Genomic DNA, 19,508 nt, shown 5'->3' with positions numbered 1-19,508 from the left:
TATCCCTCTCTGTGCGGTGTGTGTGTCTCTCTATGTCTCTGTCACTATCCCTCTCTGTGCGGTGTGTGTGTCTCTCTATGTCTCTGTCACTATCCCTCTCTGTGCGGTGTGTGTGTCTCTCTATGTCTCTGTCACTATCCCTCTCTGTGCGGTGTGTGTGTGTCTCTCTATGTCTCTGTCACTATCCCTCTCTGTGCTGTGTGTGTGTCTCTCTATGTCTCTGTCACTATCCCTCTCTGTGCGGTGTGTGTGTCTCTCTATGTCTCTGTCACTATCCCTCTCTGTGCGGTGTGTGTCTCTCTATGTCTCTGTCACTATCCCTCTCTGTGCGGTGTGTGTGTGTCTCTCTCTATGTCTCTGTCACTATCCCTCTCTGTGCTGTGTGTGTCTCTCTATGTCTCTGTCACTATCCCTCTCTGTGCGGTGTGTGTGTGTCTCTCTATGTCTCTGTCACTATCCCTCTCTGTGCTGTGTGTGTGTCTCTCTATGTCTCTGTCACTATCCCTCTCTGTGCGTGTGTGTGTCTCTCTATGTCTCTGTCACTATCCCTCTCTGTGCGGTGTGTGTGTCTCTGTGCTATGTCTCTGTCTGTGTGTGTGTATCCCTCTCTGTGCTGTGTGTGTGTCTCTCTATGTCTCTGTCACTATCCCTCTCTGTGCTGTGTGTGTGTGTCTCTCTATGTCTCTGTCACTATCCCTCTCTGTGCGGTGTGTGTGTGTCTCTCTATGTCTCTGTCACTATCCCTCTCTGTGCTGTGTGTGTGTCTCTCTATGTCTCTGTCACTATCCCTCTGTCTGTGCTGTGTGTGTGTCTCTCTATGTCTCTGTCACTATCCCTCTCTGTGCTGTGTGTGTCTCTCTATGTCTCTGTCACTATCCCTCTCTGTGTGTGTGTGTGTCTCTGTCTCCCTCTCTGTGCGGTGTGTGTCTCTCTTTGTCTCTGTCACTATCCCTCTCTGTGTGTGTGTGTCTCTCTATGTCTCTGTCACTATCCCTCTCTGTGCTGTGTGTGTCTCTCTATGTCTCTGTCACTATCCCTCTCTGTGCGGTGTGTGTCTCTCTATGTCTCTGTCACTATCCCTCTCTGTGCGGTGTGTGTGTCTCTCTCTGTCTCTGTCACTATCCCTCTCTGTGCGGTGTGTGTCTCTCTATGTCTCTGTCACTATCCCTCTCTGTGCGGTGTGTGTCTCTCTATGTCTCTGTCACTGTGTCTCTCTCTCTGTGCTGTGTGTGTGTCTCTCTGTCTCTGTCACTGTCTCCTCTCTGTGCTGTGTGTGTCTCTCTATGTCTCTGTCACTATCCCTCTCTGTGCGGTGTGTGTGTCTCTCTCTGTCTGTGTGTGTCTCTCTCTCTCTGTGCTGTGTGTGTGTGTCTCTCTATGTCTCTGTCACTATCCCTCTCTGTGCGGTGTGTGTCTCTCTATGTCTCTGTCACTATCCCTCTCTGTGCTGTGTGTGTGTCTCTCTATGTCTCTGTCACTATCCCTCTCTGTGCGGTGTGTGTGTCTCTCTCTCTGTGTGGTGTGTGTGTCTCTATGTCTCTGTCACTATCCCTCTCTGTGCGGTGTGTGTGTCTCTCTATGTCTCTGTCACTATCCCTCTCTGTGCGGTGTGTGTGTCTCTCTCTCTGTGTGCTGTGTGTGTCTCTCTCTCTGTGCGGTGTGTCTCTCTATGTCTCTGTCACTATCCCTCTCTGTGCGGTGTGTGTGTCTCTCTCTCTGTGCGGTGTGTGTGTCTCTCTGTGCGGTGTGTCTCTCTCTGTGTGGTGTTTGTGTCTCTCTATGTCTCTGTCACTATTCCTCTCTGTGCGGTGTGTGTGTCTCTCTCTCTGTGCTGTGTTTGTGTCTCTCTATGTCTCTGTCACTATTCCTCTCTGTGCAGTGTGTGTGTCTCTCTCTCTGTGTGGTGTGTGTGTCTCTCTGTGCGGTGTGTCTCTCTCTGTGTGGTGTGTGTGTGTCTCTCTCTCTGTGCTGTGTTTGTGTCTCTCTATGTCTCTGTCACTATTCCTCTCTGTGCGGTGTGTGTCTCTCTCTGTCTGTGTGTGTCTCTCTCTCTGTGCTGTGTTTGTGTCTCTCTATGTCTCTGTCACTATCCCTCTCTGTGCTGTGTGTCTCTCTCTGTCTCTGTCACTATCCCTCTCTGTGCTGTGTGTCTCTCTCTGTCTCTGTCACTATCCCTCTCTGTGCTGTGTGTCTCTCTCTGTCTCTGTCACTATCCCTCTCTGTGCGGTGTGTGTCTCTCTCTGTCTCTGTCACTATCCCTCTCTGTGCGGTGTGTGTGTCTCTCTCTCTGTGCTGTGTGTGTCTCTCTCTCTGTGCGGTGTGTGTGTCTCTCTCTCTGTGCTGTGTGTGTCTCTCTCTGTCTCTGTCACTATCCCTCTCTGTGCGGTGTGTGTGTCTCTCTCTCTGTGCTGTGTGTGTCTCTCTCTCTGTGCTGTGTGTGTGTCTCTCTCTGTCTCTGTCACTATCCCTCTCTGTGCGGTGTGTGTCTCTCTATGTCTCTGTCACTATCCCTCTCTGTGCAGTGTGTGTGTCTCTATGTCTCTGTCACTATCCCTCTCTGTGCGGTGTGTGTCTCTCTCTGTCTCTGTCACTATCCCTCTCTGTGCTGTGTGTGTCTCTATGTCTCTGTCACTATCCCTCTCTGTGCGGTGTGTGTGTCTCTATGTCTCTGTCACTATCCCTCTCTGTGCGGTGTGTGTCTCTCTATGTCTCTGTCACTATCCCTCTCTGTGCGGTGTGTGTGTCTCTATGTCTCTGTCACTATCCCTCTCTGTGCGGTGTGTGTGTCTCTCTCTGTGCGGTGTGTGTCTCTCTATGTCTCTGTCACTATCCCTCTCTGTGCGGTGTGTGTCTCTCTATGTCTCTGTCACTATCCCTCTCTGTGCGGTGTGTGTCTATCTATGTCTCTGTCACTATCCCTCTCTGTGCGGTGTGTGTCTCTCTATGTCTCTGTCACTATCCCTCTCTGTGCGGTGTGTGTGTCTCTCTCTCTGTGCTGTGTGTGTCTCTCTCTCTGTGCGGTGTGTGTGTCTCTCTCTCTGTGCTGTGTTTGTGTCTCTCTATGTCTCTGTCACTATCCCTCTCTGTGCGGTGTGTGTGTCTCTCTCTCTGCTGTGTGTGTCTCTCTCTCTGTGCGGTGTGTGTGTCTCTCTCTCTGTGCTGTGTGTGTCTCTCTCTCTGTGCGGTGTGTGTCTCTCTATGTCTCTGTCACTATCCCTCTCTGTGCGGTGTGTGTCTCTCTCTCTGTGTGGTGTGTGTGTCTCTCTCTCTGTGCGGTGTGTCTCTCTATGTCTCTGTCACTATCCCTCTCTGTGCGGTGTGTGTGTCTCTCTCTCTGTGTGGTGTGTGTGTGTCTCTCTCTCTGTGCTGTGTGTGTCTCTCTCTCTGTGCTGTGTTTGTGTCTCTCTATGTCTCTGTCACTATCCCTCTCTGTGCTGTGTGTCTCTCTGTCTCTGTCACTATCCCTCTCTGTGCGGTGTGTGTGTCTCTCTCTCTGTGCTGTGTGTGTCTCTCTCTCTGTGCTGTGTGTGTGTCTCTCTCTGTCTCTGTCACTATCCCTCTCTGTGCGGTGTGTGTCTCTCTATGTCTCTGTCACTATCCCTCTCTGTGCGGTGTGTGTGTCTCTATGTCTCTGTCACTATCCCTCTCTGTGCGGTGTGTGTCTCTCTCTGTCTCTGTCACTATCCCTCTCTGTGCGGTGTGTGTCTCTCTATGTCTCTGTCACTATCCCTCTCTGTGCGGTGTGTGTGTCTCTCTCTCTGTGCGGTGTGTGTGTCTCTCTCTGTGTGTGTGTCTCTCTCTCTGTGCTGTGTGTGTCTCTCTCTCTGTGTGTCTCTCTATGTCTCTGGCACTATCCCTCTCTGTGCGGTGTGTGTGTCTCTCTCTCTGCTGTGTGTGTCTCTCTCTCTGTGCGGTGTGTGTGTCTCTCTCTCTGTGCTGTGTGTGTCTCTCTCTCTGTGCGGTGTGTGTCTCTCTATGTCTCTGTCACTATCCCTCTCTGTGCGGTGTGTGTCTCTCTCTGTGCGGTGTGTGTGTCTCTCTCTGTGTGGTGTGTGTCTCTCTCTGTGCTGTGTGTGTCTCTCTCTGTCTCTGTCACTATCCCTCTCTGTGCTGTGTGTGTCTCTCTCTGTCTCTGTCACTATCCCTCTCTGTGCGGTGTGTGTCTCTCTGTCTCTGTCACTATCCCTCTCTGTGCGGTGTGTGTCTCTCTCTGTCTCTGTCACTATCCCTCTCTGTGCGGTGTGTGTCTCTCTCTGTGCTGTGTGTGTCTCTCTCTGTGCGGTGTGTGTCTCTCTCTGTCTCTGTCACTATCCCTCTCTGTGCGGTGTGTGTCTCTCTCTGTGCGGTGTGTGTCTCTCTCTGTCTCTGTCACTATCCCTCACCGTGCTGTGTGTGTCTCTCTCTGTCTCTGTCACTATCCCTCACCGTGCTGTGTGTGTCTCTCTCTGTCTCTGTCACTATCCCTCTCTGTGCGGTGTGTGTCTCTCTGTCTCTGTCACTATCCCTCTCTGTGCGGTGTGTGTCTCTCTCTGTGCGGTGTGTGTCTCCCTCTGTGCTGTGTGTGTCTCTCTCTGTCTCTGTCACTATCCCTCTCTGTGCTGTGTGTGTCCCTCTCTGTGCGGTGTGTGTGTCTCTCTCTGTGCGGTGTGTGTGTCTCTCTCTGTGCGGTGTGTGTCTCCCTCTGTGCTGTGTGAGTCTCTCTCTGTCTCTGTCACTATCCCTCTCTGTGCTGTGTGTGTCTCTCTCTGTCTCTGTCACTATCCCTCTCTGTGCGGTGTGTGTCTCTCTGTCTCTGTCACTATCCCTCTCTGTGCGGTGTGTGTCTCTCTGTGCTGTGTGTGTCTCTCTCTGTGCTGTGTGTGTCTCTCTCTGTCTCTGTCACTATCCCTCTCTGTGCTGTGTGTGTCTCTCTCTGTGCGGTGTGTGTCTCTCTCTGTCTCTGTCACTATCCCTCTCTGTGCTGTGTGTGTCTCTCTCTGTGCGGTGTGTGTCTCTCTCTGTGCTGTGTGTGTCTCTCTCTGTGCTGTGTGTGTCTCTCTCTGTGCGGTGTGTGTCTCTCTCTGTGCTGTGTGTGTCTCTCTCTGTGCTGTGTGTGTCTCTCTCTGTGCTGTGTGTGTCTCTCTCTGTGCTGTGTGTGTCTCTCTCTGTGCGGTGTGTGTCTCTCTCTGTGCTGTGTGTGTCTCTCTCTGTGTGGTGTGTGTCTCCCTCTGTGCTGTGTGTGTCTCTCTCTGTGCAGTGTGTGTGTCTCTCTCTGTGCGGTGTGTGTCTCTCTGTCTCTGTCACTATCCCTCACCGTGCTGTGTGTGTCTCTCTCTGTCTCTGTCACTATCCCTCTCTGTGCGGTGTGTGTCTCTCTCTGTGCTGTGTGTGTCTCTCTCTGTCTCTGTCACTATCCCTCTCTGTGCGGTGTGTGTCTCTCTGTCTCTGTCACTATCCCTCTCTGTGCGGTGTGTGTCTCTCTCTGTGCTGTGTGTGTCTCTCTCTGTCTCTGTCACTATCCCTCTCTGTGCGGTGTGTGTCTCTCTCTGTCTCTGTCACTATCCCTCTCTGTGCGGTGTGTGTGTCTCTCTCTGTGCGGTGTGTCTCTCTCTGTCTCTGTCACTATCCCTCTCTGTGCGGTGTGTGTGTCTCTCTCTGTGCTGTGTGTGTCTCTCTCTGTCTCTGTCACTATCCCTCTCTGTGCGGTGTGTGTGTCTCTCTCTGTGCGGTGTGTCTCTCTCTGTCTCTGTCACTATCCCTCTCTGTGCTGTGTGTGTCTCTCTCTGTCTCTGTCACTATCCCTCTCTGTGCTGTGTGTGTCTCTCTCTGTCTCTGTCACTATCCCTCTCTGTGCTGTGTGTGTCTCTCTCTGTGCTGTGTGTGTCTCTCTCTGTGCGGTGTGTGTGTCTCTCTGTGCTGTGTGTGTCTCTCTAATATAATATAATAATAATATAATAATAATATTTGCTGTGTGTGTCTCTCTCTGTCTCTGTCACTATCCCTCACCGTGCTGTGTGTGTGTCTCTCTCTGTCTCTGTCACTATCCCTCACCGTGCTGTGTGTGTGTCTCTCTCTGTCTCTGTCACTATCCCTCTCTGTGCTGTGTGTGTCTCTCTCTGTCTCTGTCACTATCCCTCTCTGTGCTGTGTGTGTCTCTCTCTGTCTCTGTCACTATCCTTCACCGTGCTGTGTGTGTCTCTCTCTGTCTCTGTCCCTCTCTGTGCTGTGTGTGTCTCTCTCTGTCTCTGTCACTATCCCTCTCTGTGCTGTGTGTGTCTCTCTCTGTCTCTGTCACTATCCCTCTCTGTGCTGTGTGTGACTCTCTCTGTCTCTGTCACTATCCCTCACCGTGCTGTGTGTGTCTCTCTCTGTCTCTGTCCCTCTCTGTGCTGTGCGTGTAATATATGCCATTTAGCAGACGCTTTTATCCAAAGCAACTTACAGTCATGTGTGCATACATTCTACGTATGGGTGGTCCCGGGGATCGAACCCACTACCCTGGCGTTACAAGCGCCATGCTCTACCAACTGAGCTACAGAAGGACCACGTGTGTGTGTGTGTCTTTCTTTCTGTCTCTGTCTCTGTCTCTGTCTCTGTCCCTCTATGTGCTGTGTGTGGCTTACTTGAGTGCTGTTGTCACCTTACACCTGGCCCATCTAGATCTATCTGGTTTACAGGGGTTATATTGGTGTGTTGTGTTGGGAAGGCACGGTTAATTACTGCAGTGGGCTAAATCAGGGTCACACAGAGTGTATCTTGGTAGTCTTAAACAAATCTACTTTGAGACAACGGTAGACACCTCACACACACGGTTATGGGGTTAAAAAGAAGAAGACACCTGTACCATGTCAGATATAGAATTGAAATGTATTACATTTTGTGTTTGCATCCCAATATTACACTTTATACACGTCACAGAAGACTGGAATATACTGAACAAAAATATAAACGCAACATTCAACGATTTTTCTGAATTTATATAAGAAAATCAGTCAATTGAAATACATTCATTAGGCCCTAAATGACTACAGACCCGTAGCATTCACGTCCGTAGCCATGAAGTGCTTTGAAAGGCTGGTAATGGCTCACATCAACACCATTATCCCAGAAACCCTAGACCCACTCCAATTTGCATACCGCCCAAACAGATCCACAGATGATGCAATCTCTATTGCACTCCACACTGCCCTTTCCCACATGGATAAAAGGAACACCTATGTGAGAATGCTGTTCATGGACTACAGCTCAGCGTTCAACACCATAGTGCCCACGGAGCTCATCACTAAGCTAAGGACCTGGGACTAAACACCTCCCTCTGCAACTGGATCCTGGACTTCCTGATGGGCCGCCCCCAGGTGGTGAGGGTAGGTGGCAACACATCTGCCACGCTGATCCTCAACACTGGAGCTCCCCAGGGGTGCGTGCTCAGTCCCCTCCTGTACTCCCTGTACATCCACGACTGCATGGCCAGGCACGACACCAACACCATCATTAAGTTTGCAGACGACACAACAGTGGTAGGCCTATTCACCGACAACGACGAGACAGCCTATAGGGAGGAAGTCAGAGACCTGGCCGTGTGGTGCCAGAATAACAACCTATCCCTCAACGTGATCAAGACAAATGAGATGATTGTGGACTACAAGAAAAAGAGCACCAAGCATGCCCCCATTCTCATTGACGGGGCTGTAGAGGAGCAGGTTGAGAGCTTCAAGTTCCTTGGTGTCCACATCAACAACAAACTAGAATGGTCCAAACATACCAAGACAGTCGTGAAGAGGGCATGACAAAGCCTATTCCCACTCAGGAGACTGAAAAGATTTGGCATGGGTCCTGAGATCCTCAAAAGGTTCTACAGTTGCAGCATTGAGAGCACTGGTTACATCACTGCCTGGTAAGGCAACTGCTTGGCCTCCGACCGCAAGCCACTACAGAGGGTAATGCGTACGGCCCAGTACATAACTGGGGCAAAGCTGCCTGCCATCCAGGACCTCTACACCAGGCGGTGTCAGAGGAAGGCCCTAATAATTGTCAAAGACCCCAATCACCCCAGTCATAGACTGTTCTCTCCACTAACGCATAGCAAGCGGTGCCGGAGTGCCAAGTCTAGGACAACAAGGCTTCTCAACAGTTCTCAACAAGCCATAAGACTCCTGAACAGGTAACCAAATGGTTACCCGGACTATTTGCAGTGTGCGCCCCCCCCCTCCAACCGCTCTTTTACGCTGCTGCTACTCTCTGTTTATCTTATATGCATAGTCACTGTATCTGTACATGTACATACTATTTCAATTGACCCGAGCAACCAGTGCCCCCCGCACATTGGCTAACCTGGCTATCTGCGTTGTGTCTCACCACCCGCCATCCCCTCTTTTTACGCTTCTGCTACTCTCTGTTCATCATATATGCATAGTCACTTTAACCATACCTACATGTACATACTACCTCAATAAGCCTGGCTAACAGGTGTCTGTATATAGCCTTGCTACTCTTATTTTCAAATGTCTTTTTACTGTTGTTTTATTTCTTTACTTACCTACACACACACACACACACCTTTTTTTTGCACTATTGGTTAGAGCCTGTAAGTAAGCATTTAATAATAATAATAATATATGCCATTTAGCAGACGCTTTTATCCAAAGCGACTTACAGTCATGTGTGCATACATTCTACGTATGGGTGGTCCCGGGGATCGAACCCACTACCCTGGCGTTACAAGCGCCATGCTCTACCAACTGAGCTACAGGGATGGAAACAAATGTGTGCACAAGATTTGAAAGAAATAAGCTTTTTGTGCGTATTTGAACTTCTCTGCAATCTTTTATGAAACATGGGACCAACACTTTACATGTGGCGTTTATATTTTTTTTCAGTATATAACAAAGCAGTTGGACATAGGACCACCATATTTTCTGATTTTTACATTTTTTATAATGAAGATAAATATGAATAACATTCCACAATGAGGTTAGTAGGTCATTTGACTGCAGGAAAGGGCTACGTTAACACACATTCCAGGGTTGGTTTCTACTCGACCTGCAACACCTGTGTATTTGGAGTGATTTCCCTCTGATCAACATGGAGCTGTTCTGTTTACCAACTACCTCAGGTGCTCAGAGTAACACAGTGTAGAGTGATTGTTGCTGAAGTACTTGACTGGATCCATTTACCCGATTGAGGGACAAGAGTGAGAGAGAGAGAGAGAGGGATGGAGGGAGGGAGAGAGAGAGAGAGAGAGAGCGAGAGAGAGAGAGAGGAGAGAGAGAGAGTCCTTCGTATTTAAACTATGGCCTATCTGCATCTAAACGACCCCACAAGCTCCAAGACAATCTGATCACACAGTAGTGGCTTCGGTCAGTGAGAATATCGCCCGGGAGGGCGGGAACGGAAACTTCATTTTCTGGGCTAATATTAGCCCGGGCCGGGCCTCCTCTGGAAAATTCCTTTTAAATGATCACTCGCTGAGAAAAGGCAAAGAATTTGTTTAGCGTTTTGGTTGACAGTATTTTGCATGGAGGGGTTTTTGCAGACAGTGGCTGTGTAGTAGAGGGTCCTGGGAAAGCAGATGTGGGTTAAGGTTCCTTTCCATCAGATGACCAATGGAATGATTGTCATTGCTGTGTGCCAGACAGTAGAACATTGTTTCTTATTTTATACTGATTGATACAGATCAATACAGTCACGTAATAGACCAAGAGCCTGATATCATGTCATGGTACAGCATCACAGTAGGCTACTGTTACCACTGTATTACTAGTGTTACCATCTCACTGTTACTACTGTATTACTGGTGTTACTATCTCACTGTTACTACTGTATTACTGGTGTTACCATCTCACTGTTACTACTGTATTACTAGTGTTACCATCTCACTGTTACTACTGTATTACTAGTGTTACTATCTCACTGTTACTACTATATTACTAGTGTTACCATCTCACTGTTACTACTGTATTACTGGTGTTACTATCTCACTGTTACTACTGTATTACTAGTGTTACCATCTCACTGTTACTACTGTATTACTAGTGTTACCATCTCACTGTTACTACTGTATTACTAGTGTTACCATCTCACTGTTACTACTGTATTACTAGTGTTACTATCTCACTGTTACTACTGTATTACTAGTGTTACCATCTCACTGTTACTACTATATTACTAGTGTTACTATCTCACTGTTACTACTGTATTACTAGTGTTACCATCTCACTGTTACTACTGTATTACTAGTGTTACTATCTCACTGTTACTACTGTATTACTAGTGTTACCATCTCACTGTTACTACTGTATTACTAGTGTTACCATCTCACTGTTACTACTGTATTACTAGTGTTACTATCTCACTGTTACTACTGTATTACTAGTGTTACCATCTCACTGTTACTACTGTATTACTAGTGTTACCATCTCACTGTTACTACTGTATTACTAGTGTTACCATCTCACTGTTACGACTGTATTACTTGTGTTACCATCTCACTGTTACTACTGTATTACTAGTGTTACTATCTCACTGTTACTACTGTATTACTAGTGTTACCATCTCACTGTTACCACTGTATTACTAGTGTTACCATCTCACTGTTACTACTGTATTACTAGTGTTACCATCTCACTGTTACTACTGTATTACTAGTGTTACCATCTCACTGTTACTACTATATTACTGGTGTTACCATCTCACTGTTACTACTATATTACTAGTGTTACCATCTCACTGTTACTACTGTATTACTAGTGTTACCATCTCACTGTTACCACTGTATTACTAGTGTTACCATCTCACTGTTACTACTGTATTACTAGTGTTACCATCTCACTGGTACTACTATATTACTAGTGTTACCATCTCACTGTTACTACTGTATTACTAGTGTTACCATCTCACTGTTACCACTGTATTACTAGTGTTACCATCTCACTGTTACTACTATATTACTAGTGTTACTATCTCACTGTTACTACTGTATTACTAGTGTTACCATCTCACTCTTACTACTGTATTACTAGTGTTACTATCTCACTGTTACTACTGTATTACTAGTGTTACCATCTCACTGTTACCACTGTATTACTAGTGTTACCATCTCACTGTTACTACTGTATTACTAGTGTTACCATCTCACTGTTACTACTGTATTACTAGTGTTACCATCTCACTGTTACTACTATATTACTGGTGTTACCATCTCACTGTTACTACTATATTACTAGTGTTACCATCTCACTGTTACTACTGTATTACTAGTGTTACCATCTCACTGTTACTACTGTATTACTAGTGTTACCATCTCACTGTTACCACTGTATTACTAGTGTTACCATCTCACTGTTACTACTGTATTACTAGTGTTACCATCTCACTGGTACTACTATATTACTAGTGTTACCATCTCACTGTTACTACTGTATTACTAGTGTTACCATCTCACTGTTACCACTGTATTACTAGTGTTACCATCTCACTGTTACTACTATATTACTAGTGTTACTATCTCACTGTTACTACTGTATTACTAGTGTTACCATCTCACTGTTACTACTGTATTACTAGTGTTACTATCTCACGGTTACTACTATATTACTAGTGTTACCATCTCACTGTTACTACTGTATTACTAGTGTTACCATCTCACTGTTACTACTGTATTACTAGTGTTACCATCTCACTGTTACTACTGTATTACTAGTGTTACCATCTCACTGTTACTACTGTATTACTAGTGTTACCATCTCACTGTTACTACTGTATTACTAGTGTTACCATCTCACTGTTACCACTGTAGTACTAGTGTTACCATCTCACTGTTACTACTATATTACTAGTGTTACCATCTCACTGTTACTACTATATTACTAGTGTTACCATCTCACTGTTACTACTATATTACTAGTGTTACCATCTCAATGTTACTAATGTATTACTAGTGTTACCATCTCACTGTTACTACTATATTACTAGTGTTACCATCTCACTGTTACTACTGTATTACTAGTGTTACCATCTCAATGTTACTAATGTATTACTAGTGTTACCATCTCACTGTTACTACTATATTACTAGTGTTACCATCTCACTGTTACTACTATATTACTAGTGTTACTATCTCACTGTTACTACTGTATTACTAGTGTTACCATCTCACTGTTATTACTGTATTACTAGTGTTACCATCTCACTGTTACTACTATATTACTGGTGTTACCATCTCACTGTTACTACTGTATTACCACTGTTACTATGTCACTGTTACTACTGTATTACCAGTGTTACTATGTCACCGTTACTACTATATTACTAGTGTTACCATCTCACTGTTACTACTGTATTACTGGTGTTACCATCTCACTGTTACTACTGTATTACTAGTGTTACCATCTCACTGTTACTACTGTATTACTAGTGTTACCATCTCACTGGTACTACTACATTACTAGTGTTACCATCTCACTGATACTACTATATTACTAGTGTTACCATCTCACTGTTACTACTGTATTACTGGTGTTACCATCTCACTGTTACTACTGTATTACTAGTGTTACCATCTCACTGTTACTACTGTATTACTAGTGTTACCATCTCACTGGTACTACTACATTACTAGTGTTACCATCTCACTGATACTACTATATTACTAGTGTTACCATCTCACTGTTACTACTATATTACTAGTGTTACCATCTCACTGTTACTACTGTATTACTAGTGTTACCATCTCACTGTTACTACTGTATTACTAGTGTTACCATCTCACTGTTACTACTATATTACTGGTGTTACCATCTCACTGTTACTACTATATTACTAGTGTTACCATCTCACTGTTACTACTGTATTACTAGTGTTACCATCTCAATGTTACTAATGTATTACTAGTGTTACCATCTCACTGTTACTACTATATTACTAGTGTTACCATCTCACTGTTACTACTATATTACTAGTGTTACTATCTCACTGTTACTACTGTATTACTAGTGTTACCATCTCACTGTTACTACTGTATTACTAGTGTTACCATCTCACTGTTACTACTATATTACTGGTGTTACCATCTCACTGTTACTACTGTATTACCACTGTTACTATGTCACTGTTACTACTGTATTACCAGTGTTACTATGTCACTGTTACTACTATATTACTAGTGTTACCATCTCACTGTTACTACTGTATTACTAGTGTTACCATCTCACTGTTACTACTGTATTACTAGTGTTACCATCTCACTGTTACTACTGTATTACTAGTGTTACCATCTCACTGGTACTACTACATTACTAGTGTTACCATCTCACTGATACTACTATATTACTAGTGTTACCATCTCACTGTTACTACTGTATTACTGGTGTTACCATCTCACTGTTACTACTGTATTACTAGTGTTACCATCTCACTGTTACTACTGTATTACTAGTGTTACCATCTCACTGGTACTACTACATTACTAGTGTTACCATCTCACTGATACTACTATATTACTAGTGTTACCATCTCACTGTTACTACTATATTACTAGTGTTACCATCTCACTGTTACTACTGTATTACTAGTGTTACCATCTCACTGTTACTACTGTATTACTAGTGTTACCATCTCACTGTTACTACTATATTACTGGTGTTACCATCTCACTGTTACTACTATATTACTAGTGTTACCATCTCACTGTTACTACTGTATTACTAGTGTTACCATCTCACTGTTACTACTGTATTACTAGTGTTACCATCTCACTGTTACCACTGTATTACTAGTGTTACCATCTCACTGTTACTACTGTATTACTAGTGTTACCATCTCACTGGTACTACTATATTACTAGTGTTACCATCTCACTGTTACTACTGTATTACTAGTGTTACCATCTCACTGTTACCACTGTATTACTAGTGTTACCATCTCACTGTTACTACTATATTACTAGTGTTACTATCTCACTGTTACTACTGTATTACTAGTGTTACCATCTCACTGTTACTACTGTATTACTAGTGTTACTATCTCACTGTTACTACTATATTACTAGTGTTACCATCTCACTGTTACTACTGTATTACTAGTGTTACCATCTCACTGTTACTACTGTATTACTAGTGTTACCATCTCACTGTTACTACTGTATTACTAGTGTTACCATCTCACTGTTACTACTGTATTACTAGTGTTACCATCTCACTGTTACTACTGTATTACTAGTGTTACCATCTCACTGTTACCACTGTAGTACTAGTGTTACCATCTCACTGTTACTACTATATTACTAGTGTTACCATCTCACTGTTACTACTATACTAGTGTTACCATCTCACTGTTACTACTATATTACTAGTGTTACCATCTCAATGTTACTAATGTATTACTAGTGTTACCATCTCACTGTTACTACTGTATTACTGGTGTTACCATCTCACTGTTACTACTGTATTACTAGTGTTACCATCTCACTGTTACTACTGTATTACTAGTGTTACCATCTCACTGGTACTACTACATTACTAGTGTTACCATCTCACTGATACTACTATATTACTAGTGTTACCATCTCACTGTTACTACTATATTACTAGTGTTACCATCTCACTGTTACTACTATATTACTAGTGTTACCATCTCACTGTTACTACTATATTACTAGTGTTACCATCTCACTGTTACTACTGTATTACTAGTGTTACCATCTCACTGTTACTACTGTATTACTAGTGTTACCATCTCACTGTTACTACTGTATTACTAGTGTTACCATCTCACTGTTACTACTGTATTACTGGTGTTACCATCTCACTGTTACTACTATATTACCAGTGTTACCATCTCACTGTTACTACTGTATTACTAGTGTTACCATATCACTGTTACTATTATATTACTAGTGTTACCATCTCACTGTTACTACTGTATTACTAGTGTTACCATATCACTGTTACTACTATATTACTAGTGTTACTATCTCACTGTTACTACTATATTACTAGTGTTACTATGTTACTCACTGTTACTTTCTGCAAGCTTTTATTAAGTTGCAAACCTCAATGCATATGCCCAGTATGTTCATACGTATTATATGGTAAAATATATATATCTATTTTTTAAATGAACTATTTGTCACTTGCATAATTATTCAGACCCTTTGCTCAGTACTCTGTTGAAGCACGCTTGGTAGCGATTTAAGCCTGTATTTGGGGAGTTTCTCTCATTCTTCTCTGCAGATCCTCTCAAGCTCTGTCAGGTTGGATGGGGAGTGTTGCTGCACAGCTATTTTCAGGTCTCTCCAGAGATGTTCGATCGGGTTAAAGTCTGGGCTCTGGCTGGGCCGTCAAGGACATTCAGAGACTTGTCCCGAAGCCACTCCTGTGTTCTCTTGGCAGTGTGCTTAGGGTCATTGTCCTGTTGGAAGGTGAACCTTGACCCAGTCTGAGCAGGTTTTCATCAAGGAGCTCTCTGTACTTTGCTCTGTTCATCTTTCCCTTGATCCTGACTAGTCTCCCATTCCACTGAAAACCATCCCCACAGCATGATGCTGCCACCACCGTGCTTCACTGTAGGGATGGTGCCAGGTTTCCTCCATACATGATGCTTGGCATTCAGGCCAAAGAGTTCAATCTTGGTTTCATCAGACCAGATAATCTTGTTTCTCACGGCCTGAGAGTCCTTTAGGTGCCTTTTGGCAAACTCCAATTGGGCTGTCATGTGCCTTTTACTGAGGATTGGCTTCTGTTTGGCCACTCTACCATTAAGGCCTGATTGGTGGAGGGCTACAGAGATGGTTGTCCTTCTGGAAGTTTCTCCCATCCCCACAGAGGAACTCTGGAGCTCTGTCAGAGTGACCAGATTGCTCAGTTTGGCCAGGTGACCAGCTCTAGGAAGAATCTTGGTGGTTCCAAACTCCTTACATTTAAGAATGATGGAGGCCACTGTGTTCTTGGGAACCTTCAATGCTTCCCAACATCTGTCCCTCGACACAATCCTGTCTCTGAGTTCTATGGACAATTCCTTTGACCTCATGGCTTAGTTTTTGCCTCTGACATACACTGATAACTGTGGGACCTTATATAGACAGGTGTGTGCCTTTCCAAATCATGTCCAATCAATTGAATTTACCACAGGTGGACTCCAATCAAGCTGTAGAAACATTTAAAGGATGATCAATGGAAACAGGATGCACCTGAGCTCAATTTTGAGTCTCATAGCAAAGGGTCTGAATACTTATGTAAATTAGTTATTTCTGTTATTTTACATTTTTTGCAAAAAATGTCCAAAGCACTGTTTCCGCTTTGTCGTTATGGGCTATTGGGTGTACATTGATTAGGGGAATAAAATATGATGATGTGTGATGCGTGCTTTATTACTTTATGCAATGTATCATTAAGCAGTGTTGCCAAAATACCTCGGCCAAGGGTTGTTCTTTTGTACGACGGAACACAGAGTACCTGGCTACGGTACTCAGAATACTGGCCATATACTACACACCTCTGAGATGCCTTATTGCTGTTATAAACTGTTTAACGACGGAAAAATATATATTTCTTTGTCATACTTTCAGCCAATCAGCATTCAGGCCTCGAACCACCTGGTTTGTAATTAGTGATATATTGCATGAACAGAGAGTACTTGACCTCTATCCTCTGTTCAAAAAGACCACCGTGTTCATAAGTTGACCTTTATAGCATTGGAGACAGAGGCTCATGCTGCACTTTATCACTATGACCCAAACTTTACAACCTCTTAAATGTGTGTTCTCTCTCTCTCTCTCTCTCTCTCTCTCTCTCTCTCTCTCTCTCTCTCTCTCTCTCTCTCTCTCTCTCTCTCTCTCTCTCTCTCTCTCTCTCTATCTATCTCTGTCTCTCTATCTCTCCTTCTGTGTGTGTGTGTTAGGTAAATCCCACCTGGCCATAGTTCAGAGGGTGAACAACGAGGGTGAGGGGGACCCCTTCTACGAGGTCCTGGGCATCGTCACCCTGGAGGACATAATCGAGGAAATCATCAAGTCAGAGATCCTGGACGAGACAGACTTGTACAGTAGGTGCCCAAACTATTTACTTTACGCACATTTTATTGAAATGAAGGGGTATCAATGTTTTGATTTTGAGTAACTTGAACCTGTTGCCAGACCAGTACCACTGTATTATCTGCTGTAATGTAAGGTGCTACTGCAAAGGTTTAGCTTCCAGGCAATTTACATCATTTTATTGTTATGTTATTTCCAGTAATGTTTCAACAGCAACTCTGTTTCCCCCATTTTTATTATTTTACATTGTACACACGTTGTCCATAGGGAAAGAATATAGTTGCTTGAAAATAAATTCCTTTGAGTAACTAAAGTTTATTCCCCCTTGTACCTAGGAAATGCACTATCAAAGTCAGCTTACAATTTCTCCCTTTTCCCAAAAACAATTCCTCCCCATTCATCCCCATTCCCCAATTCTTTCTCCCCTCAGCTGACAACAAAACGAAGAAGAAAATCACCCATCGTGAGCGGAAGCAGGATTTCTCAGCCTTCAAGCCCAACGACAGTGAAATTAAGGTTAAAATATCACCTCAGCTTCTGCTGGCAACCCTGCGTTACCTAGCAACAGGCAAGTGTGCACACTGCGTTGCTGCTTGACTTCCCCCAGTGTGCCCTCAGAACCCTGACTGTGGAACGTGTGTGTGTGTGTGTGTGTGTGTGTGTGTGTGTGTGTGTGTGTGTGTGTGTGTGTGTGTGTGTGTGTGTGTGTGTGTGTGTGTGTGTGTGTGTGTGTGTGTGTGTGTGTGTGTGTGTGTGTGCGTGCGTGTGCGTGTGTGTGTGTGTGCGTGCGTGCGTGGACAGGGCGAGAGTGTGTGTTTGAGTGTGTGTTTGTGACACGTGAATGGGTGTGTGTGGCGACAGTGTGTGTGTCTGAGACGAGAATGTGTGTTTGTGATATACACGTGGGTGATTGTCTGAGAGGAGACACTAGGCCTCTGGGGAGCGCGGCAGGGGATGTCTGCACAGACTTTATATGGCTCAGGCTGAAAACATGGCCGACTATTTGCTTGCGTGTCATGTTCTCAGCGGTTGGGAGACTGGAGCATTTAGCTTGGAACACATATCACAATTTGGTTACACTACTTTCACGATGACATCACTTTCAACAGTTTGGCTGATTTCTGGGGTTCTCACAGAAGGCATGTCTACATGTCCGCATGCCAGACCTGCATTCACATATGCTTGACATTCTTGATTGAGATGTGCTTGATTGAGCTTGCCTAGGGCAATGGGTTCGAATGGAATAGTCCCCAAAGTGCAAACCCCATTACATCTGGCACTTCAGGCATGCTAATGCAAACAGGCTAAAACAAACAGGCTAATGCAAACAGACTAAAACAAACAGGCTAAAGCAAACAGACTAAAACAAACAGGCTAATGCAAACAGACTAAAACAAACAGGCTAATGCAAACAGACTAAAACAAACAGGCTAATGCAAACAGACTAAAACAAACAGGCTAAAGCAAACAGACTAAAACAAACAGGCTAATGCAAACAGACTAAAACAAACAGGCTAAAGCAAACAGACTAAAACAAACAGGCTAATGCAAACAGACTAAAACAAACAGGCTAATGCAAACAGACTAAAACAAACAGGCTAAAACAAACAGACTAAAACAAACAGACTAAAACAAACAGGCTAATGCAAACAGACTAAAACAAACAGGCTAATGCAAACAGACTAAAACAAACAGGCTAATGCAAACAGACTAAAACAAACAGGCTAATGCAAACAGACTAAAACAAACAGGCTAATGCAAACAGACTAAAACAAACAGACAAACAAACAGACTAAAACAAACAGGCTAATGCAAACAGACTAAAACAAACAGGCTAATGCAAACAGACTAAAACAAACAGGCTAATGCAAACAGACTAAAACAAACAGGCTAATGCAAACAGACTAAAACAAACAGGCTAATGCAAACAGACTAAAACAAACAGACTAAAACAAACAGACTAAAACAAACAGACTAAAACAAACAGGCTAAAACAAACAGACTAAAACAAACAGGCTAATGCAAACAGACTAAAACAAACAGGCTAATGCAAACAGACTAAAACAAACAGGCTAATGCAAACAGACTAAAACAAACAGACTAAAACAAACAGGCTAAAACAAACAGACTAAAACAAACAGGCTAAAACAAACAGACTAAAACAAACAGGCTAATGCAAACAGACTAAAACAAACAGGCTAAAACAAACAGACTAAAACAAACAGGCTAAAACAAACAGACTAAAACAAACAGGCTAAAACAAACAGACTAAAACAAACAGGCTAAAACAAACAGACTAAAACAAACAGGCTAAAACAAACAGACTAAAACAAACAGGCTAAAACAAACAGGCTAATGCAAACAGACTAAAACAAACAGGCTAAAACAAACAGGCTAATGCAAACAGACTAAAACAAACAGGCTAAAACAAACAGGCTAATGCAAACAGACTAAAACAAACAGGCTAAAACAAACAGACTAAAACAAACAGGCTAAAACAAAC

The 19,508-nt window shown here is 43.8% G+C and overlaps 1 protein-coding gene across 3 annotated transcripts in view; it reads left to right on the top strand.

Annotated features, from left to right (window-relative positions):
* LOC124003574 (metal transporter CNNM2-like) overlaps positions 1-19,508 on the top strand; it is a 223,764-nt gene that overhangs the window by 189,822 nt on the left and 14,434 nt on the right. For all 3 annotated transcript variants that reach the window (XR_006833252.1, XM_046311930.1, XM_046311931.1), the window contains exons 2-3: positions 16,873-17,016; positions 17,436-17,573. Coding sequence is in view for 2 of the 3 variants with exons in the window: in XM_046311930.1 (XP_046167886.1) it covers positions 16,873-17,016; positions 17,436-17,573 (282 nt within the window). In the remaining variant the exon portion in view is untranslated. The remainder of the gene's footprint in view (positions 1-16,872; positions 17,017-17,435; positions 17,574-19,508) is intronic.

This window comes from Oncorhynchus gorbuscha, linkage group LG18 (assembly GCF_021184085.1).
Source record: "Oncorhynchus gorbuscha isolate QuinsamMale2020 ecotype Even-year linkage group LG18, OgorEven_v1.0, whole genome shotgun sequence".
Classification (NCBI taxonomy): Eukaryota; Metazoa; Chordata; class Actinopteri; order Salmoniformes; family Salmonidae; genus Oncorhynchus; species Oncorhynchus gorbuscha.
This window is presented reverse-complemented; position numbering and strand designations above follow the sequence as displayed.